Consider the following 23,376-nt stretch of genomic DNA (forward strand, 5'->3'; position numbering starts at 1 on the left):
AACTAAAAGCATTGTATTTGGGACAAATCATTCACAAACCCTAAACCTCAACTATATCTCGTAAAGAATAATGTGGAAATTGAGCAAGTTGAGGTGACTAAACTGTACAAACGTATCAGTTTCATCACTACTTTTTTTCTGTAAGAATTCTGTAAGAATTGTTAACAATTCCGAGCTGTCTGTTTAAACTACTAGCACATAGCTCGGGCACCCATGCATACCCCACAAGACATGCCACCATAGATCTCTTCACAGTCCCCAAGTTCAGAACAGACTATGGGAGGTGCACAGTACTACATAGAGCCATGACTACATGGAACTCTATTCCACATCAGGTAACTGAAAAACAGATTAAAAAAAACATCTTATGGAACAGCGGGGACTGTGAAGAGACAAACACACATACACACAGGTAGCACACGCTCTCTACACACATTTACATTGTAATTTTGTTGTATGGTGGTATTATACATTTTGTACTGTAGATATGTAGTGGTGTAATAATGTTATATGATGTATTGTTTTATCTTTTGTTTTATGTGTAATGTAAGTGCCTTAATGTGTTTGGACCCCAGGAAGAGTAGCTGCTGCCATGGCAACAGCTAATGGGGATCCCTAATAAATACAAATTTGACAAGCACGAATGACTATATCACAATTTTAACCATAACTTTTTATTAACGTATCAGTTTTTTTGACCCATTGTCAATTGCACCGTTAAATGACTTAACAACTTTAAATGATTTTAAGGCTCCCGAGTGGCGCAGCGGTCTAAGCCACTGTATCTCAGTGCTAGAGGCTGTAGCACTGGTTTGAACCTGGTTCACTACAGACCCTGGTTTGATCCTTGGCTGTATCACAACCGACCGTGATCGGGAGTCACATGGGGCGGTGCACAATTGGCCAAGCGTTGTCCAGGTTAGGGGAGGGTTTGGCCGGGGTAGGCTGTCATATAAAATAAAATTTGTTCTTAACCTTTATTTAACTAGGCAAGTCAGTTAACAAACCTTTATTTAAGCAATTACCACCAGTTACATGTTTTTATTACAGTGTAACTATGAATTGTTAGTTAATTTCAATAGTTATTACAGTGTAATTACATATGTAATAACATTGTAATAAGGACCCCTTAAAATTAAGTGTTATTGAATTCACTTTCTGCTGCTGGCTTGCTGATGTTCCCTCAAATACGTATTTCCACATGTAATTGATGAAATTAGATTTTTATTCTATAAAGATTGTAGTTGTGTCATTATGTTGTGAATATTGTAGAAAAATCCTCACAGCCGTTTTCCATACTAAAAAGTCAAGTGCCACTTACAGCTTACCATGTACAGTAGACTACAGACAATATGTTCCTCCATCATGTACAGTAGACTACAGACAATATGTTCCTCCATCATGTACAGTAGACTACAGACAATATGTTCCTCCATCATGTACAGTAGACTACAGACAATATGTTCCTCCATCATGTACAGTAGACTACAGACAATATGTTCTTCCATCATGTACAGTAACTACAGACAATATGTTCTTCCATCATGTACAGTAGACTACAGACAATATGTTCCTCCATCATGTACATAGACTACAGACAATATGTTCCTCCATCATGTACAGTAGACTACAGACAATATGTTCTTCCATCAGTACAGTAGACTACAGACAATATGTTCTTCCATCATGTACAGTAGACTACAGACAATATGTTCCTCCATCATGTACAGTAGACTACAGACAATATGTTCCTCCATCATGTACAGTAGACTACAGACAATATGTTCTCTCCATCATGTACAGTAGACTACAGACAATATGTTCTTCCATCATGTACAGTAGACTACAGACAATATGTCTCCATCATGTACAGTAGACTACAGGACAATATGTTCTTCCATCATGTACAGTAGACTACAGACAATATGTTCCTCCAGCATGTGAGTCATAATAGTTGAAGTCGGAAGTTTACATACACCTTAGCCAAATACATTTAAACTCAGTTTTTCACAATTCCTGGCACTTAATCCTAGTAAAATTCCCTGTCTTAGGTCAGTTAGGATCACCAATTTATTTTAAGCATGTGAAATGTCAGAATAATAGTATAGATAATGATTTATTTCAGCTTTTATTTCTTTCATCACATTCCCAGTCGGTCAGAAGTTCACATACACTCAATTAGTATTTGGTAGCATTGCCTTTAAATTGTTTAACTTGGGTCAAACGTTTCGGGTAGCCTTCCACAAGCTTCCCACAATAAGTTGGGTGATTTTTGGCCCATTCCTCCTGACAGAGCTGGTGTAACTGAGTCAGGTTTATAGGCTTCCTTGCTCACACACGCTTTTTCAGTTCTGCCCACACATTTTCTATAGGATTGAGGTCAGCGCTTTGTGATGGCAACTCCAATACCTTGACTTTGTTGTCCTTAAGCCATTTTGCCACAACTTTGGAAGTCTGCTTGGGGTCATTGTCCATTTGGAAGACCCATTTACGACCAAGCTTTAACTTCCTGACTGATGTCTTGAGATGTTGCTTCAATATATCCACATCATTTTTCTTTCTCATGATGACATCTATTTTGTGAAGTGCAGCAGTCCCTCCTACAGCAAAGCACCCCCACAACATGATGCTGCCACCCCCGTGCTTCACGGTTGGGATGATGTTCTTCGGCTTGCAAGCCTCCCCCTTTTTCCTCCTAACATAACGATGGTCATTATGGCCAAACAGTTCTATTTTTGTTACATCAGACCAGAGGACATTTCTCCAAAAAATACAATATTTGTCCCCATGTGCAGTTGCAAACCATAGTGTGGCTTTTTTATGGCGGTTTTGGAGCAGTGGCTTCTTCCTTGCTGAGCGGCCTTTCAGGTTATGTCCATATAGGACTCATTTTACTGTGGATATAGATACTTTTGTACCTGTTTCCTCCAGCATCTTCACAAGGTCCTTTGCTGTTGTTCTGGGATTGATTTTCACTTTCCCACCAGAGTACGTTCATCTCTAGGAGACAGAACGCGTCTCCTTCCTGAGTGGTATGATGGCTGCTTGGTCCCATGGTGTTTATACTTGCATATTATTGTTTGTACAGATGAACGTGGTACCTTCAGCCGTTTGGAAATTGCTCCCAAGGATGAACCAGACTTGTGGAGGTCTACATTTCTTTTCCTGAGGTCTTGGCTGATTTCTCTTGATTTTCCCATGATGTCAAGCAAAGAGGCACTGAGTTTGAAGGTAGGCCTTGAAATACATCCACAGGTACACCTCCAATTGACTCAAATGATATCAATTAGTCTATCATAAGCTTCTGAAGCCATGACATCCTTTTCTGGAATTGTCCAAGCTGTTTAAAGGCACAGTCAACTTCTGTAAACTTCTGAACCACTGGAATTGTGATACAGTGAAATAATCTGTCAATTGTTGGAAAAATGACTTGTGTCATGCACAAAGTAGATGTCCTAACCAACTTGCCAAAACTATAGTTTGTTAACAAGAAATTTGTGGAGTGGTTGAAAAATTAGTTTTAATGACTCTAACCTGAGTGTATGTAAACCTCCGGCTTCAACTGTACATTTCCCGGCAGTCTTCGTGTAGTTTATATGCGGTGAGCATAAATTGTACAGTTATAAACTAACAAATAATGTTTCAAGTTAGAACCCATGTATTTAAGTTCATATACAGCACCAACTACATAAATATATGATAGGGTCCATTATCTGCTACCTAGACTTTAAGAATATGCACATGTTGAGGCCAGTGCCAGCACCAAAGTTACACAATTACATTGGAATAACATGACTACGATAATGACAACAGTACTAAAAGTCAATGTAAAAAACACACATTATAAACAGGTCAAATTCAAGAATCTGAGTAAGAGAAGGGGTCATTTTGCAGACGCTAGGTCATCCAAAGCCCAGATTGATGGAATTCTGTGCTTCCATAAGGATTGACTGGTCATACACTCTGGCCCAGAGAACACATGGTACGTCCATCTCAGTCTCTTAAACAATCACAGTTCATATACAAACCATGCTCTACACCCATTGGCATGACCATCTAATTGTCCCCCCTCCTCACTCTTTCCTCTCCAATCAGCTTCCGGTCTCCCGTGGCGAGAGAGTGGAGCAGGGTATTGGGTCCCGCCCTTTTGTTTTTAAACATGGGCACCAGGTCTGACAGGATGTCCAGGCCAGAACCGGGTTCTAGTGGGTTCTCTGAGAAATGACCAAAGAGAGGGAGGAATGGATTGGGGGTGGAGACAGAGGGAGATCAAGTTAATCTCACGCTCACAACAAGGACTCTCCAGTAGAAAATGACTTATCACTGACAGACACAGTGATTGCTTGGAAGTGGACACAGTATAAATCTCTAACAACCCTGTAAATAGAGACCCTGTTGTTCTCTGAGTAAGGGTGTGTCTCTCACCGTGAATGCCGATCATGTGCTCCAGAATGAGAACCCTCTCAGCCAGGATCTTCAGAGCCTCTCTCAGCTGCTGCAGCCCCTCCCCCTGGACGGAACCACATCACTATATCAAGTTCAGCTTCAAGTTCACCTATCAAGTTCAAATTAAGCTTCCACCGGGAACTATATGTTAAGGTCTGTTTATTTATCACAGTACTATTATGATATACTGTATACCTACTGCATACCACTACTGTGCTACTACTATGCCGGCTTACTACTATGCCCGCTTTTTCAAAAGCGTGAGGTATGGCAGATGTGTCTCTGAGGACTCTTAAATCATATAGAGGGAATGTGTAGGGTCACCTCAGCCTGGCTATCTCCTGGTTCACCCTTTGGCCCTGGTACACCCTAAAAACAGCATCACAAATGGAAAAAACACAGGTGGTTGGCAAAGATTAACTAAATGTTAATGTGTGTAAGAGCAGAAATGTTGTACTCTCACTGTGTACTCACTGGCTGACCATGTTCTCCCCTGAGTGCTGGGGGTCCCTGTGAGGAGAGAGAAGCTGAATGAACGATGTGGACTCATGTCATGTATAGACTGTACATAGAGCATTTCAGAGTGGAATTGAAAGGGGTCTCTTTAAAGGCAGTTCTGCCAAGCCTCACCATTTCACCAGTGTCTCCTTTAGGTCCGCGATCCCCAGGCTTGCCTGAGGGACCAAACCCAGCCTGGAACACAGAGATAGAACTTCTTGAATGAATCTCCCGTTGACATCAATACATGATTTCCGAGAGTAGCAAGCACATATGTCAAGTTGTACATCAGGAAGCACATCAAAGTCCAATGTTATACTGTACATACGTTTCTGCCTGGGGTACCTGGGTTTCCAGCAGGCCCTGTGGGTCCAGACCGGCCTGAGGAGTTGGAAAACGGAAATAGTTTTCCAAGTATTCTTCCAATATCCACTTAAAGGTCACACTAGGTGGCTAGCTGATATGGCGAAGTAGTATTCTAATTTCCCCTTAATAACATTATTACACTATTATCATTATGGCTTCATGGCCATGCCAGCGGGGGTGTGAGTGTTTTTTTACCTGGGGGTCCAGGGGGTCCGATGGGGCCTGGGGGACCGGTCACATCTCTCTGGTTATTCTGTGAAGGGAGCGCAGCCTCTTCATCTGTACCCAAAACAAAAAATGCCATGGTTTAAGTACAACAGGTGCTCACTGTGCTCTAAAGCAGGGGTCGTCGACGATCCAGGAATCCCCATCATACGTTAAAATGTTGTTTATTCACGTCTTGTCTTATCATCAGGTGAATGATAAGGGCAAGGAGAAGTAATCAACATTTTAAAATGAATAGATTTGGTAGATTGTTTTTCATTATTTTGACCTACCTACATTATAATTAGAAGAGGAAGTGTAAACTCTAACATAGCCTATTAGCTAGAAAGGTATCTCCAAACACATTTTTAGCAGGTTAAACAAAGGATAGCCATGTGTTGGCAAAATGATATCAAGGAAACTTACCAGCAGTCAGCAGCACTTGCCGCACCTGTAGCCTATTCGTAGGTGCTTTTTCAAAGCCCATGTCAGATACTCCAGTGAGTGTAATTGGCTCAAATGAGTGTCATTTTCTCAACATTAGGAGTTCAGAAATAACATTGACATCCTTAGAAAGAAGATATTCTCCTATTTTCTACTATAGGTATGTCATTAAAAATGTGTTTATTCTGTTGTTGCTAGCGATATTCATAAAAACATTTTCAAAATATATTTAAGCGCCCCCTGCAGTTCCTCCGCACCACCGGTTGAATAGTCCTGCTCTAAAGACATACTACATGAATGTACTGCAGGGATGGGCAACTCATCATGAGCGGCCACAATTGCTCGCGGGTCTGCGTACCCACATCCATACCCCCGGCCGGTAATTCGACCATGATAACATGTTTAGAAAGCTGGCCGCTAAAATGTACCTGACATGGGCTAATTGACTGACTAGCAGTCATTGACATAACAAGAGGAAAACTGATGATGCACAACCACATTTCTAAATTGCACCTTGTGTATTCTTACTATTCAACTCATAACAGTAAGTTGAGACCCCAAAGTAGTCCCCCCCCCCCCAAAAAAAGGGAAATTGGGGAAAGGAGAAATTGATCTGAGGCCCATCCCTAATGTACTGTGTGTACAGTATGTACTACAAGTTTGAGTTAAGAGTAGCCTATTTCCATTATTGACATAGCTCTGTGTGGTGGCCCGTGTTGCTCATTGGTAGAGCATGGCGCTTGCAACGCCAGGGTTGTGGGTTCATTCCCCACGGGGGGACCAGGATGAATATGTATGAACTTTCCAATTTGTAAGTCGCTCTGGATAAGAGCGTCTGCTAAATGACTTAAATGTAAATGGTGTTTTTGGGGGTTGTGAATTATTTTCAAACATTGGAGATGATAGGCTGTCTTGGTTGCTTGTCACTGTGGGTGTACTGTGGGGTAGGGCCACACTCCCTATGGTCATTGGTTGAGTGGGGAGCAGTAGCTCTGGTACTAACTAGTTCAGCATCCCACCACAGAGAGGGATAAACAGGTGGAAAACTTCAATATCCTTTTGGAGCAATCCCACTGGAAGTCATTTTTCTGGTGTTCCATCAAGTTGTCTGACGTAGACTACTTCATGTAGTGAACACACACACACACACACACACACACACACACACACACACACACACACACACACACAACTCCTAACCCCAAACTCCCTGCAGCATTGAGGTTTGACTTGAGAACCTCGCCTTGCCGTTTATTGAGCAGTTTCTGGCTCCGAGGCGGCCCATGGTTTCCAGATTCAGGCTGCTGTGCTGACAGGTTACAAATTGGGTCTGACTTACAGCAGGCAGACTGAAGCCAGAGCCCAGACTTAAACAAAGCCAGTCCACCACAGTAATCAAATACAGCTTTCCATAGACATCTTGAGTGGGAGTCTGCTGCCCTCTGCTGGTCAAAACTAGGAAGTGCCTCAGATGGAGGTCAAGAGACTTCTACAGTTTACAGTTTTACAATCCATATAGTTCAGCCAGAGTCATCTACTAAATTTTACAGCATGAATTAACTCTATACATGTTAAAATATTACACTGTAGGGATACATATGCTGAGTGTTTTGTTTCACATTAGGTCATTTTCCCTCTAACACTCATACATCACTACCGCTGACTGCCCTTCAAATCAAATTGTATTTGTCACATGCGCCGTGAAATGTTTGCTTACGAGCTCTTCCCGACTATGCAGAGTTAATAATAATAATAATAATAATACACAAATAGTAACACAGGAGGAATGAAATACACAAGAATGGTGCTATATACAGGGAGTACCAGAACCAGATTAATGTGTACGAGGTATTTGAGGTAGATATTTACATAAAGGCTGGGTAAAGTGACTAGGCATCAGGATAGATTATAATTAGAATAAAAAACAGAGCAGCAGCAGCATACGATGGGTGTGGAAATGTGTGTGTATGTGTGTGTTGTGTTGGAATGCGTGTGTGTTATGAGCGCGTGTGCGTATCAGAGTATGTGAGCGTAGCGGAGCGTGCCCAATTTGACTGGAGCGCGGAGCGAGATCCCCGATGGCTGGAGCGTCCGACTTCTCACCGGCTCCAAATTCGCTCAAGTAGCGCTCACTTCAAGAGCTCAGGGCATGCCCGGCCCAGCATGCATTTGTAGTCTCCTTGTGTGCTGCTATAGCTCCTTGTTGTAGCTACTGTCATGGAGTTAGCTAAATATTTTCAGAAAACTGATAAATCACACAGGTGCAAAATCAAGGTGACTTACAAAGATGAGGACCTAAAGCAAGAGAGAGAGTGTGGTGATGTAGTGCCCACTAATGAGTCATTGTGGAATCTGAAAAGATACATATTCCGAAAGCATGATGGTGTACTTACTACATGCACATGTTAAAAGAAAGGAACGAGGTGGGTAGGAATCTAAGTTTGTCATTGTAGCGAAGTATTTATAAACTGAAAATCAGATCTCATAAATGTTTCGTTCATTTTTGTTTTATTATCAATACAATAGGCCATAATTGATTTTGGCCCAATAGGCCTGGCATATTCCCACGTTCAAGAAGCTTTCCAAGAAGCTTTCCGTTTTGATCGGGTTATTTAGCCTAAAACCTGTAGGCCTATCTATAGAAAAATACAATATTATCTGCTGCATTGCATGAGCCTGTAGCCACAGACTGGCCAAACTCAAGTTTCTGAAAATGAATTCAAAAGGCACTAATAAGTCGTTTTTCGTTTAATTTGTATTTTATTCTAAGTAAGGCACAGCCTATATGCCCAATTTATAGACTATAATGATTTAATACAACAACATGTTTAAATGTTGAGCGCTTTATGTCCCTACTAGCCAATTGTGTTGCACTCGCAATTGCTTCACAATGTATTTATTTGTAGGCTATAGCCTTGAAATAATAGAAATAATATAGCCTAAATAATTCATTTTCAGCAGCTAATAGGCTCCCTGTCTGGCTCTTGGCCTATTTAGAATGTTTATATGCATGTAGCCTATTTGAAATTTGTATTTGCATTTATTATGGATCCCAAATAGCTGGTGCCAAGGCAGCAGCTACTCTTCCTGGGGTCCTGAAAAGTTAAGGCAGTTATACAATTTTTTAAATATTAAAATACATTCATTACAGAATTCACAACACACTAAGTGTGTGCCCTCAGGCCCATACTCCAGTACCACATATCAACAACACAAAATCCATGTGTACGTGTGTGTAGTGCGTATGTTATCATGTGTGTTTGTATGCATGTGTCTGTGCCTATGTTTGTGTTGCTTCACAGTCCCTGCTGCTCCAGAGATTAGCCAGAGATTGACATGCATATTATTAATGTTTGCTCTCTGTGTACATCTAAGGGCTAGCAGTGCTGCCCTGTTCTGAGCCAATTGCAATTTTCCTAAGTACCTCTTTGTGGCATTTGACCACACGACTGAACAGTAGTCCAGGTGCGACAAAACTAGAGCCCGTAGGATCTGCCTTGTTGATAGTGCCAGGGTCACTCCAAACAGTTTAGTCACCTCAACTTGCTCAATTTCCACATGATTTATGACCAGATTTAGTTGAGGTTTAGGGTTTAGTGAATGATTTATCCCAAATACAATGCTTTTAGTTTTAGAAATATTTAGGACTAACTTATTTCTTGCCACCCATTCTGAATTAACTGCAGCTCTTTGTTAAGTGTTGCAGTCATTTCAGCCACGTACATAGACACACTGGCTTTACTCAAAGCCAGTGGCATGTTGTTAGTAAAGGTTGAAAAAAGTAAGGGGTCTAGACAGCTGCCCTGGGGAATTCCTGATTCTACCTTGATTATGTTGGAGAGGTTTCCATTAAGGAACACCCTCTGTGTTCTATTAGACAGGTAACTCTTTATTCGCAATATAGCAGGGGGTGTAAAGCCATGACACATACATTTCTTCAGCAGCAAACTGTGATCGATAATGTCAAAAGCTGCACTGAAGTCTAACAAAACAGCCCCCACAATCTTTTTATCATAAATTTCTCTCAGCCAATCCTCAGTCATTTGTGTAAGTGCTGTGCTTGTTGAATGTCCTTCCCTATAAGCGTGCTGAAAGTCTGTTGTCAATTTGTTTACTGTAAAATAGCATTGTATCTGGTCGAACACAATTTTTTCCAAAAGTTTACTAAGGGTTGGTAACAGGTTAATTGGTCGGCTATTTGAGCCAGTAAAGGGTGCTTTGCATTTCTTAGGTAGCGGAAGAACTTTTGCTTCCCTTCAGGCCTGAGGGAACACACTTTCTAGTCTGCTTAAATTGAAGATATGGCAAATAGGAGTGGCAATATCATCTGCTATTACCCTCAGTAATTTTCCACCCAAGTTGTCAGACCCCAGTGGCTTGTCATTGTTAATAGACAACAATATTTTTTTCACCTCTTCCGCACTCACTTTACAGAATTTAAAATGACAATTCTTGTCTTTCATAATTTGGTCAAATATACTTGGATGTGTAGTGTCAGTGTTTTTTGCTGGCATGTCATGCCTAAGTTTGCTAATCTTGGTAAAGAAAAAAAGTAGTTGGCAATATCAGTCGGTTTTGTAATGAATGAGCCATCTGATTCAATGGAGCCGAGTTTGCCTTTTCCCCCAACATTTCATTAAAGGTGCTCTAAAACATTATACTATCATTCTTTATGTCATTTACCTTTGTTTCATAGTGTAGTTTCTTCTTCTTTTTATTCAGTTTAGTCACATGATTTCTCAATTTCAGGTAAATTTGCCAATCGGTTGTGCAGCCGATTGTGAGCTTCTTACGTGAGCCTCTTACGTTTACCTTTTCATGTTTATTCAACTACTTTTCATTAAAATCCATATGGTTTTGTTTAACCTCTTGACGCTAGGGGTCAGATTTTTTATTTTATTTTTAATAACGTTCCCAAGGTAAACGGACTATTTCTCAGGTCCAGATCGTAGAATATGCATATGATTTACAGATTAGGATAGAAAACACTCCAAAGTTTCCAAAACGGTCAAAATATTGTCTGTGAGTATAACAAAACTGATTCTGCAGGCGAAAACCTGAGAAAATCTAACCCGGAAGTGATTTTTAAATTTTTTATCTGTGTTTCCTGGCCCGTCTTTCTTCCATTTAAAGGGGTATCAACCAGATTCATTTTCCAATGGCTTCCTCAGGCTGTGACCAGGCTTTAGACATACTTTCAGGCTTTTATTTTGAAAAATTAGCGAGATTTTTCAAAACTAGTCAGGTGTCCTCTGAATAGTTCCTGCGTGCGAGAAGGGTAGCTCTCCATTTTCATTTGATTCATTTGATTGCTTTTCTGACTTTCGTGACCAAGCTAACCAAGCTAATATAAGGCTAACTGTTCTAGCATTGATTGATACACTCACAAAGGCTTGGATTTCTTTCGCTGTACAGCATATTTTCAAAATCTGACACGATAGGTGGATTAACAACAAGCTAAGCTGTGTTTTGGTATATTTCACTTGTGATTGCATGATTATAAATATTTTTAGTAATATTTTGCGCCCTGCAATTCAGCGGTTGTTTAGGAAAATGATCCCGTAAAAGGGGAAGTTAAATACTTCAAAACCAAATGGTAGGTCCAGTTAGTCACAAAAATAGATTGCTGTTGGTTAAATTGTTATTTTAATGAATGGAGTGAATTTTGAATTATTTCCTGTGTGTCACGCCCTGACCTTAGAGATCCTTTTTATGTCTCTATTTTGGTTGGTCAGGGCGTGAGTTGGGGTGGGCATTCTATGTTGTGTTCTATGTTGTCTAGTTCAATGTGTTTGGCCGGGTGTGGTTCTCAATCAGAGGCAGCTGTCTATCGTTGTCTCTGATTGAGAACCATACTTAGGTAGCCTTTTCCCACCTGTGTTTGTGGGTAGTTGTTTTCTGTTTTGTGTGTATTACCTGACAGAACTGTTTTGTTTTCATTCTTCCTCGTTGTTATTTTGTTTAGTGTTCAGTTTTGATTCAATTTATAACATGAACACTTACCACGCTGCGTTTTGGTCAACTTCTTCCCAGGACGGTCTTTACACTGTGAGCATGGAGCGGTTTTTAGCAGAGCAGTTGGAAAGGATGTGGAGCGCCAGATCCACGGAGTGGGATTTCCAACCGCTCAACTCCGCTCACATACTCTGGTGCATATGTAGTTTATGTGAATGTGTGTGGGTTTTATGTGAGAGTGTCAGTGTAGTGTTTGTGAGGGAGTGTGTATATAGTGTGTGTGTATATATAGTCTTGTGAGTGTGCATAGAGTCAGTGCAAGATAGGTTCATTGCAGATAGTGCGAGAGCTAGCTATGTACTGCCACACAAAATTGTTAAACATATCAAGCCATTTGCCGAAGGCAAATTCATTAAAGAATGTTTAATTGACTCTGCAGCACTACTTTGCCCCGACAAGAAAGAGCTGTTTGAAAATGTTTCCCTGTCAAGACCAACAGTGACACAGCATGTTGAGGACATCACTGAGAATATGGAACAGCAGTTGAAAGACAAGGTAAAGGATTTCACCTTTTTCTCCTTGGCCCTTGATGAGAGCAGTGATGCACGTGACACGGCGCAGTTGTTAATATTCTTACGAGGCATAACCCCAGACTTTGAAATTACAGATGAGCTGAATTCCAAACTACAAGGGAAGGGCCTTTTTGCACATCAGATGTGCAGCCTTGTCAAAGCCTTCAAGGGAAAATTACTCCTCCTGACCCGCCAAGTAGAAGCCAACAATCTCACCCACCTTCCGACACTACTAGTCTGTTCCCTATCAGATGACCAGCGGGATAAATATACATTGCTGCTGTGTGCTTTGAACGGTGAGTTTTCAAAGTGTTGGTTTCCTCTCCTTTCACCTGCAATGTGAATAACGCTCCCACTGACCTGCAACTTGAGTTTATCGATCTTCAGTCTGATGCTGTAATTGGAGAACTATTAAAAACAATGTCACTGACGAGGTTCTATGCATCTCTCGATGAACAAAACTTTCCAAAGATTAGGAGTCATGCTCAGAAGATGTTTGTACTTTTTGGGTCAACCTATGTATGTGAACAGACCTTTTCAGTGATGAAATACAACAAGTCAAGGCACATGTCATCTCTTACTGGCTCTCACCTCTCAGCAATCCTGCGCATAGCGACGTCAGAAACTATACCTGACTCCACTGCTCTAGTCAATGCCCATCAGAGACTCCACTGCTCTAGTCAATGCCCATCAGAGACTCCACTACTCTAGTCAATGCCCATCAGAGACTCCACTGCTCTAGTCAATGCCCATCGGAGACTCCACTGCTCTAGTCAATGCCCATCAGAGACTCCACTGCTCTAGTCAATGCCCATCAGAGACTCCACTCCTCACACTGACTAGTTGACATGTAATGTTGAGCTGTCAACACAGTCTCATGATGTATAATCCTGTAATATGATTCTGGCCCGCGATGGCCAAAATATATTCTAATGTGGCCCTTCATGGAAAATAATTGCCCTGGCCTGTCCTATATTGTCCTTCTCCCTTAGCGTGCATATTTATTTCTAGCTGTAACAATTATTCACTATTAGACTTCACATGTCTCACACAGCTAATACTACTACAGGAAGAAGGTAATAAGACTCCAGGATTACAGGAACATTCGAATCATCCACACAGCGGCCAACTGACAGGCTTTATGGGGACTCTTGCTTGACTGATACAGGTATAGGACTTTTTCCAAGGCCTTGTGAGGGCTCAGTATGCTTAACTAAACTCTCATTTTTCCTCTGAGTGTGACTATATTATAGCTCTTGGCAGACCTGTTGCCTGTTGTCCAATGAGGGTTCTTTGATTAGGAACAGAGAGTTTTAACAGGCAAAGAGAGGGCTGTTCCACTGATGGACTTCCCAGATATGGGCCAATGGGACACCTGGCATGCTGAACTATACTGTACACAGGCCCTATAACTTCATAAATGGTCCGTGAACTCCGTGCTATAGGTGAAACTGCACTATGCATGTCAATTGGCTTTAAGGGGTGTCATGACATGTTTTTCTTCCTTCCATAATATGTCCCCCAGTTGGTAGAGGAAATAGGTGAGAGAGTAATGTCTCCAAATATTATCAATGGATTGCTATCAGTAACTTACCTTTGAAACAAGATCTCCACATATATGTTTGGCAGATGGCCCTGAAATAATGGATATTCCAAAATGTCCTAACTGTCAAACTGCCAATGGCAAGAAAGGGGTCAAAAATCACATGAGACTCCTGAAACACTTTCAGAATGAACCATCAGTCATATAAATAAAACTAGTATCCCCATAGGGCTTATGGCTTTCATTTCTTGGTGTAGTTCTTGGATTTAATTTCTTAGTGTAACAGGGATACTCACACTGGCCCAGCTCCCTCAGACCAAACACATCTCCTCTGTGAGAGAAGGGAGAGGCTGGCCCCGGAGACCCCGCTGGCCCAGGTGCACCTCTCTCCCCTGGGGCTCCTCGCTGGCCCTCGGGCCCTGTGGGAACCACAGCACAGTCTGCCTCAACACAACACTGTCTTTACACACAACATACTAATCGAATGTATGTGCAAGTGCCAAACTGCTTGGTAGCTTAAGTGGTAGTGTATGGGTGTGATACAGATGTGAGGGTAAGACTTATACCTCTGGGTCCCATGGGTCCAGATTTCCCTACGAGGCCTGTCTCTCCGGTGCGTCCAAGGGGTCCCACCACACCTTGGGGTCCAACTGGTCCTGGGGGGCCTCTTGCTCCTTGAACAAAAACTAGTTAACTCAGTCAGAATCCCACCTGATTCAGACACTTTTCTTTTTAATCTTGGTGCACTTTTCTGTAAATTGATAACAACAGAGTCAAATAGCTGCCATGTAAAACTATGGAGGAAGAAAAGTGAATAGTTAACCATCTGAGGTTCAATGAGGTCCTGCAGTAAAGTCCCTCACCCGGTAGGCCAATGGTGGGGGGAGGGATGAGGGTGGGCTGGGGTGCTCCCACCTCGTTATCTGAAGACCTATCTGGGGAGTATCTGAATGGGGGAGGTGGTGGTCCTGCCTCCTCCAGTAACACAATCTGTCACAAAACAAAGTAATATTTGTGTGTTCAGATATGAGATATGAGGCCTTGTTAATAGGTTAATGTATGCAGTACTGTTTAAATAACATGTTTGCTTGATGCAAGCTTACCTTGGACTCAAGGATACTCAGTCTATTGTTCATATCAGTATAGCCAGTGCAGTTCATACATTCTGGGAACAGAGACAGAAAGAAAGAAAGAAAGAAAGAAAGAAAGAAAGAAAGAAAGAAAGAAAGAAAGAAAGAAAGAAAGAAAGAAAGAAAGAAAGAAAGAAAGAAAGANAAAGAAAGAAAGAAAGAAAGAAAGAAAGAAAGAAAGAAAGAAAGAAAGAAAGAAAGAAAGAAAGAAAGAAAGAAAAAAGAAAAAATGAAGAAAAATAAAAAGGGAGAAGGGGGAGAGAGAGAGAGGTAACAGTTAGTAATACATTGTAGCTTGTTGCTTTAAGTGAGAGATACCATATTATCTCTCAAGTTAGCAGAAACAGATGAGACTCATACCTTTGTCCTTTCAATACATCCATACCAATTCCCAGTGCAATGGTGTGCATTTGCAATAATGCAATTCCAATAGTAGAGGACATGGTTTGGCATATGGTTTGGCTTAAGAAGATACACATTTTCAAGCCAGACTAGCACAAAAGATAAAAACAAACACACAGTGTGTTGGGTCAGACTGTGTTGTTGTAAGAGACAGAGAGAGGGTTCATGTAGTGGCTGGGACATTATGAAGTGTGCCAGTCAAAGCAGCAGCACAGCGGCATGGTGACACAGGATGGAGAGACAGCAAACGCCCTGTGCTGAGATGACATACAGGCTGGAGAGAGGGAAAGAAAGTAGTGAGAGGGAGGTGAGAAATGGAGAAAATGACGGCGAGAGAGAGAAAGAGAGATAGATAGAGGAAGAGTGAAAGAGAGTGATGTGAAGCTTGCCTGGCAGCCTCCCTGACCATCAAGCTTCTCTCGTTGCCAGAGAAAAAAAAACTTCCCTCCTCCTTTGCCAATTCTACTAACTCCTGGCCAAAGTGTCCTTCTCTGTCAGGCAGCTCTGAGACTTGGCATCAGCCATGTGTTCAAACGGCACCGCCACTGGCCCGCTCCAGTGCTTGACAGCGACACCCACCACGGTCCACCACCTCTGACAGGACAGCCTTGCCGCTGCCTGCTGCCCGGTGCCCGTCTCTCTGCCAACATGCCCAGGCCCAGGCTGTCATGTCCTAAAATGCCCTGGGATTTGTAATGGAATGGAACATAGTACAACCACTCTTAGTTCATCTACTGATACTGTGTGATACCTACTGTATACAGTTGAAGTCGGAAGTTTACATACACTTAGGTTGGAGTCATTAAAACTCGTTTTTCAACCACTATGTTTTTGGCAAGTCGGTTAGGACATCTACTTTGTGCATGACACAAGTCATTTTTCCAACAATTGTTTACAGACAGATTATTTCACTTATAATTCACTGTATCACAAATTCCAGTGGCAGAAGTTTACATACACTAAGTTGACTGTGCCTTTAAACAGAAAATTAGTCATAAGATTTAGAAGCTTCTGATAGGCTAATTGACATCATTTGAGTCAATTGGAGGTGTACCTGTGGATGTATTTCAAGGCTTACCTTCAAACTCAGTACCTTCTTTGCTTGACATCATGGGAAAATCAAAATAAATCAGCCAAGACCTCAGAAAACAATTGTAGACCTCCACAAGTCTGGTTCATCCTCAAGGTATTGGAGTTGCCATCAAAGATCGCCGCCACGGCACAACCCAAGGGGGGGCGCCAACCCAGACAGGAAGATCACGTCAGTGACTCAACCCACTCAAGTGACGCACCCCTCCTAGGGACGGCATGGAAGAGCACCAGTAAGCCAGTGACTCAGCCCCTGTAATAGGGTTAGAGGCAGAGAATCCCATAAAAAAGCGTGTGCGAGCAAGAGGCCTACAAACCTGACTCAGTTACACCAGCTCTGTCAGGAGGAATGGGCCAAAATTCACCCAACTTATTGTGGGAAGCTTGTGGAAGGCTACCTGAAACATTTGACCCAAGTTAAACAATTTAAAAGGCATTGCTACCAAATACTAATTGAGTGTATGTAAACTTCTGACCCACTGGGAATGTGATGAAAGAAATAAAAGCTGAAATAAATCATTCTCTCTACTATTATTCTGACATTTCACATTATGAAAAAAAAGTGGTGATCCTAACTGACCTAAAACAGGGACTTTTTACTAGGATTAAATGTCAGGAATGATGAAAAACTGAGTTTAAATGTATTTGGTTAAGGTGTGTAAACTTCCAACTTCAACTGTATATGTGGGAATTATATTTCTTACGAAATTGAAAACATAGCCAGGGATATCCTGCACGTCAGGCCTATGCTTAGAATCACCTTCATGAACTGCAGTGTTTTATGTACATGGCATTTCCATAGCATTTCACACAAATTCTCAAAGCACTTTATGTTGTCTGTCTGGCGTAACTCTATGGAACTGGTTCCCAAACTTTTTGGTGGTTGAGAACCATTGTAGCTTTTTGAGTTCCCTTGTGACACACCAAGTACACAAACAAAATGGGTTCTAGACAGCACTCCGGTCTTAGGACACAACCCAAAAAAGAATTAGCTGCAAACCACCAGTGAATCCCGACCCATCTATGAAAAATACATCACTATGTTGTCTGGGTAAACATTGTCTGTCATTCAGCTACAGACTACATCAAAGTGTGCATTGTTGACTTGGCATAAAATAAAATAAAATGCTACATGAAATTATGCCATGTGCATGTGGTTATTAATAAGTGGAATTAACATTTATGGCCTAAAAGTCGCGTTTTTCCTCCAGTTTTCTGAGTAATGAATGTGACATCAGCGTGAAGGTGTTTGTTGACACGCGGAATGTGTGCTGCGAATCATGGAACATTGCAAGACCTGAGGTGGGATGCCAAGAGACAGACAAGGGAATGAACAGATCAGAGAGACCCTAAAACACAGTTGTTACACTGTTATAAAATGTGTTTACACTGTTCTTTTCAACTCAAATCAAATTGTAAGTTTCACAAATCCAATTGAATGAGCTCATTTTTTAGGAGGGTTAGTCGCTGCCATGTACACAAAACACTGCAGTTCATGAAGGTGATTCTAAGCATAGGTCTGACGTGCTTTCCCTTGATCAACCACTAGGACATTGTCAATTTCGAATCTTCTCTCTCCCTGGCTATGTTTTCAATCTCGTAAGAAATATAATTCCCACATATATACAGTAGGTATCATTCAGTATCAATAGATGAACTAAGAGTGGTTGTACTATGTTCCATTCCATTACAAATCCCAGGCCACGGAATACGCATGGCAAGAAGACAAGAAGAGAAAGGAGGGTGATGATGATTACCCATTGTCTCCACTGTCAATCATGACAAACTCTGCACTGGGGTCTTTAGTCTGATGAGATTCCAAATTAAAGAGGTTGATTCAAGAGATTCAGGCCATCTGCACAGTGTGTGTTGTGGTGTGTGTGTGTGTGTGTGTGGTGTGGGGGGAGGGGGGGGGGGATGGTAGAGTTCTGTGGTGGCCTTGGCAGGTTCCCCCAGCAGCCTGAGTGATCTTGAACAGTAACATGACTAATTCACGCACTCAAGCTGCCTGTTGCGTTGATGCACAATCAGGCACTGAAAGCACATTTGCAGCTTTTCCCCCCACACACATTCATATTGCTATATAATGACTGCCAGGAGGCCAGTACAGACAGAATGGTGATGTTTCTCCTGGCATAGGTACTGCAATAACATAAGACAACCTTTTATGGTCACAAAAATGTGCTGTGGGTTTTTGTGGCGTGGTTAGGGTTAGGGTTCCCATGACTGTGGAAGGGCATCAAGGTCGGCAGCAGCTGGATACAGAATGGAATCCATGCAGTGAAGAGGAGTGATAAGACAAAGTTGAGTCCATAACTTTGAAAGTCTCTTGTTGCATGTCTACTGAAAACTCAAGGATCATCTTCAAATATAGCTCAAAATCTATTCCAAAGTTCCTTTATTCATTTTCAACAGCTTACCCATAAAACATAATTGACTCAAGGTGAAATGGAAACGTGCTGCCGGGAAAATATTAAATTCACGCGTCTCTCCTGATGACCGAAGGACAAGTAGTCCCAGCCGCTAGCTGAATTACAGCCTGGTGTAAAACCTGTAGTATGATAAATACAGGCCTGGATGACACTACACATAGCAGGGACGCGATGTTGCCGCCTTGTGATTTTTATTTTAAATGTTTTATTTAACCTTCATTTAACTAGGTGATGACAAGAGTCGGCCATTTTAGCGAACACCACCGTTAACACTTGGCATGAGAGGCACCTCCGTAAGCCTGTGACTGTTGTGAGCACACTGACAGCTCTGCACCACACCTCAACATATAAAGACACACAGGACAAGCTAGTTATTTGAGTGTACTGTATTACATATATATATATACACAGTGGCAAGAAAAAGTATGTGAACCCTTTGGAATTATCTGGACTTCTACATAAATTGGTCATAAAATTTGATCTTCATCTAAGTCACAACAATAGACAAACACAGTCTGCTTAAACTAATAACACACAAACAATTATACATTTTCATGTCTTTATTGAACACACCGTGTAAACATTCACAGAGCAGGGTGGAAAAGTATGTGAACCCTTGGATTTAATAACTGGTTTACCCTCTTTTGGCAGCAATAAACTCAATCAAACGTTTTCTGTAGTTGCGGATCAGACCTGCACAACGGTCAGGAGGAATTTTGGACCATTCCTCTTTACAAAACTGTTTCAGTTCAGCAATATTCTTGTGATGTCTGGTGTGAACCGGTCTCTTGAAATCATGCCACAGCATCTCAAATCGGATAGAGGTCAGGACTCTGACTGGGCCACTCCAGAAGGCGTATATTCTTCTGTTGAAGCCATTCTGTTGATTTACTTCTGTGTTTTGGTTCGTTGTCCAACTTCTGTTGAGCTTCAATTGGCGGACAGATAGCCTTACATTCTCCAGCAAAATGTCTTGATAAACTTGGGAATTCATTTTTCCATCGATGATAGCAAGCTGTCCAGGACTTGAGGCAGCAAAGCAGCCCCAAACCATGATGCTCCCTCCACCATACTTTACAGTTGGGATGAGGTTTTGATGTTGGTGTGCTGTGCCTTTTTTTCTACACACATAGTGTTGTGTGTTCCTTCCAAACAACTCAAGTTTAGTTTCATTTGTCCACAGAATATTTTGCCAGTAGCGCTGTGGAGCATCCAGATGCTCTTTTGCGAACTTGAGACGTGCAGCAATGTTTTTTTGGACAGCAGTGGCTTCTTCCGTGGTGTCCTCCCATGAACACCATTCTTGTTTTGTTTAGTGTTTTACGTATCGTAGACTCGTCAACATAGATGTTAGCAGGTTCCAGAGATTTTTGTAAGTCTTTAGCTGACACTCTAGGATTCTTCTTAACCTCATTGAACATTCTGCGCTATACTCTTGCAGTCATCTTTGCAGGACGGCCACTACTAGGGAGAGTAGCAACAGTGCTGAACTTCCTCCATTTATAGACAATTTGTCTTACCGTGCGCCGGCAGAGATGGCCACCTTGCTTCGCGTTCCTAGGAAACTATGCAGTATTTAGTTTTTTTAATGTGTTATTTCTTACAATGTTACCCCAGAAAATATTAGGTTTTATTACATACAGTCGGGAGGAACTATTGGATATAAGAGCAACGTCAACTCACCAACATTACGACCAGGCATACGACTTTCCTGAAGCGGATCCTCTGTTTGGCCTACCACCCAGGACAATGGATCGGATCCCAGCCGGCGACCCAAAACAACGGCGCCGTAGAAGGGGCAGACGGAGCGGTCTTCTCGTCAGGCTCCGTAGACGGACACATCGTGCACCGCTCCCGAGCATACTACTCGCCAATGTCCAGTCTCTTGACAACAAGGTAGACAAAATCCGAGCAAGGGTAGCATTCCAGAGAGACATCAGAGACTGTAACGTTCTTTGTTTCACGGAAACATGGCTCACTCGAGACATGCTATCTGAGTCGGTACAGCCACCTGGTTTCTTCACGCATTGCGCCAACAGAAACAAGCATCTCTCTTGTAAGAAGAAGGGTTAATCATGCCTTATGATTAACGAGACGTGTTGTGATCATAACAACATACAGGAACTCAAGTCCTTTTGTTCACCTGACTTAGAATTCCTCACAATCAAATGCCGACCTCACTATCTACCAAGAGAATTCTCTTCGATCATAATCACAGTCGTGTATATTCCCCCCCAAGCAGACACATCGATGGCCCTGAAAGAACTTAATTCGACTCTATGTAAACTGGAAACCACATATCCTGAGGCTGCATTTTTTGTAGCTGGAGATTTTAACAAGGCTAATCTCAAAACAAGGCTCCCCAAATTCTATCAGCATATCGATTGTGCTACCAGGGCTGGCAAAACCCTAGACCACTGTTATTCTAACTTCCGCGAAGCATATAAGGCCCTCCCCCGCCCTTCCTTTGGAAAAGCTGACCACGGCTCCATTTTGTTGCTCCCAGCCTATAGACAGAAACTAAAACAGGAAGCTTCCGGTTCAGGTCTATTCAACGCCGGTCCGACCAATTGGATTCCACGCTTCAAGATTGCTTCAATCACGTGGACTGGGATATGTTCCGCATTGCGGCGAACAACAACATTGACGAATAAGCTGATTCGGTGAGCGAGTTTATTAGCAAGTGCATCGGTGATGTTGTCCCCACAGCGTCTATTAAAACATTCCCCAACCAGAAAACGTGGATTGATGGCAGTATTCGTGCAAAACTGAAAGCGCGAACCACTGCTTTTAACCAGGGCAAGGTGACCGGAAACATGACCGAATACAAACAGTGTAGCTATTCCCTCAGCAAGGCAATCAAACAAGCTAAGCGTCAGTATAGAGACAAAGTGGAGTCGCAATTCAATGGCTCAGACACGAGAGGTATGTGGCAGGGTCTACAGTCAATCACGGACTACAGTCAATCACGGACTACAAAAGAAAAACCAGCCCTGTTGCGGACCACGATGTCTTGCTCCCAGACAGACTAAGAACGTTTTTGCTCGCTTTGAGGACAATACAGTGTCACAGACACGGCCCACTACCAAAACCTGCGGGCTCTTCTTCACTATAGCCAACGTGAGTAAAACATTTAAACGTGTTAACCCTCGCAAGGCTGAAGGCCCAGACGGCATCCCCGGCCGTGTCCTCAGAGCATGCGCAGACCAGCTGGCTGGTGTGTTTACGGACATATTCAATCAATCCTTATCCCAGTCTGCTGTTCCCACATGCTTTAAGAGGGCCACCATTGTTCCTGTTCCCAAGAAAGCTAAGGTAACTGAGCTAAACGACTACCGCCCCGTAGCACTCACTTCCGTCATCATGAAGTGCTTTGAGAGATTAGTCAAGGACCATATCATCTCCACCCTACCTGACACCCTAGACCCACTCCAATTTGCATACCGCCCCAATAGGTCCACAGAAGACGCAATCGCCATCACACTGCACACTGCCCTAACCCATTTGGACAAGAGGAATACCTATGTAAGAATGCTGTTCATCGATTACAGCTCAGCATTTAACACCATAGTACCCTCCAAACTCATCATTAAGCTCGAGACCCTGGGTCTCGACCCCGCCCTGTGCAACTGGGTCCTGGACTTCCTGACGGGCCACCCCCAGGTGGTGAGGGTAGGTAACAACATCTCCACCCCGCTGATCCTCAACACTGGGTCCCCACAAGGGTGGGTTCTCAGCGCTCTCCTGTACTCCCTGTTCACCCACGACTGCGTGGCCATGCACGCCTCCAACTCAATCATCAAGTTTGCAGACGACACTACAGTGGTAGGCTTGATTACCAACAACGACGAGACGGCCTACAGGAAGGAGGTGAGGGCCCTCGGAGTGTGGTGTCAGGAAAATAACCTCTCACTCAATGTCAGCAAAACAAAAGAGATGATCGTGGACTTCAGGAAACAGCAGAGGGAGCAGCCCCCTATCTACATTGACGGGACAGTAGTGGAGAGGGTGGAAAGTTTTAAGTTCCTCGGCGTACACATCACGGACAAACTGAAATGGTCCACCCACACAGACAGCGTGGTGAAGAAGGCGCAGCAGCGCCTCTTCAACCTCAGGAGGCTGAAGAAATTCGGCTTGTCACCAAAAACACTCACAAACTTTTACAGATGCACAATCGAGAGCATCTTGTCGGGCTGTATCACCGCCTGGTACAGCAACTGCTCCGCCCATAACCGTAAGGCTCTCCAGAGGGTAGTGAGGTCTGCACAACGCATCACCGGGTGCAAACTACCTGC

At 42.6% G+C, this 23,376-nt stretch overlaps 1 protein-coding gene across 2 annotated transcripts in view; it reads right to left on the minus strand.

Moving 5' to 3' along the window:
• Nucleotides 1-994: 994 nt before the first annotated feature.
• LOC111981897 (collagen alpha-1(XXVI) chain) overlaps nt 995-23,376 on the minus strand; it is a 47,646-nt gene continuing 25,264 nt past the window's right edge. Inside the window, exons 4-15 of one of the 2 annotated variants that reach the window (XR_011481730.1) lie at nt 15,132-15,193; nt 14,892-15,018; nt 14,595-14,702; nt 14,325-14,447; nt 5,506-5,589; nt 5,273-5,325; nt 5,077-5,139; nt 4,921-4,956; nt 4,771-4,815; nt 4,426-4,510; nt 1,879-4,214; nt 995-1,843 (exon numbers count right to left, since the gene is read on the minus strand). Coding sequence is in view for 1 of the 2 variants with exons in the window: in XM_024013388.2 (XP_023869156.1) it covers nt 4,057-4,214; nt 4,426-4,510; nt 4,771-4,815; nt 4,921-4,956; nt 5,077-5,139; nt 5,273-5,325; nt 5,506-5,589; nt 14,325-14,447; nt 14,595-14,702; nt 14,892-15,018; nt 15,132-15,193 (944 nt within the window). In the remaining variant the exon portion in view is untranslated. Of the gene's footprint in view, nt 4,215-4,425; nt 4,511-4,770; nt 4,816-4,920; nt 4,957-5,076; nt 5,140-5,272; nt 5,326-5,505; nt 5,590-14,324; nt 14,448-14,594; nt 14,703-14,891; nt 15,019-15,131; nt 15,194-23,376 lie in introns of both variants that reach the window. The other variant, XM_024013388.2, reaches the window with a different exon arrangement.

This window comes from Salvelinus sp. IW2-2015, linkage group LG20 (assembly GCF_002910315.2).
Source record: "Salvelinus sp. IW2-2015 linkage group LG20, ASM291031v2, whole genome shotgun sequence".
In the NCBI taxonomy this organism is placed as follows: Eukaryota; Metazoa; Chordata; class Actinopteri; order Salmoniformes; family Salmonidae; genus Salvelinus; species Salvelinus sp. IW2-2015.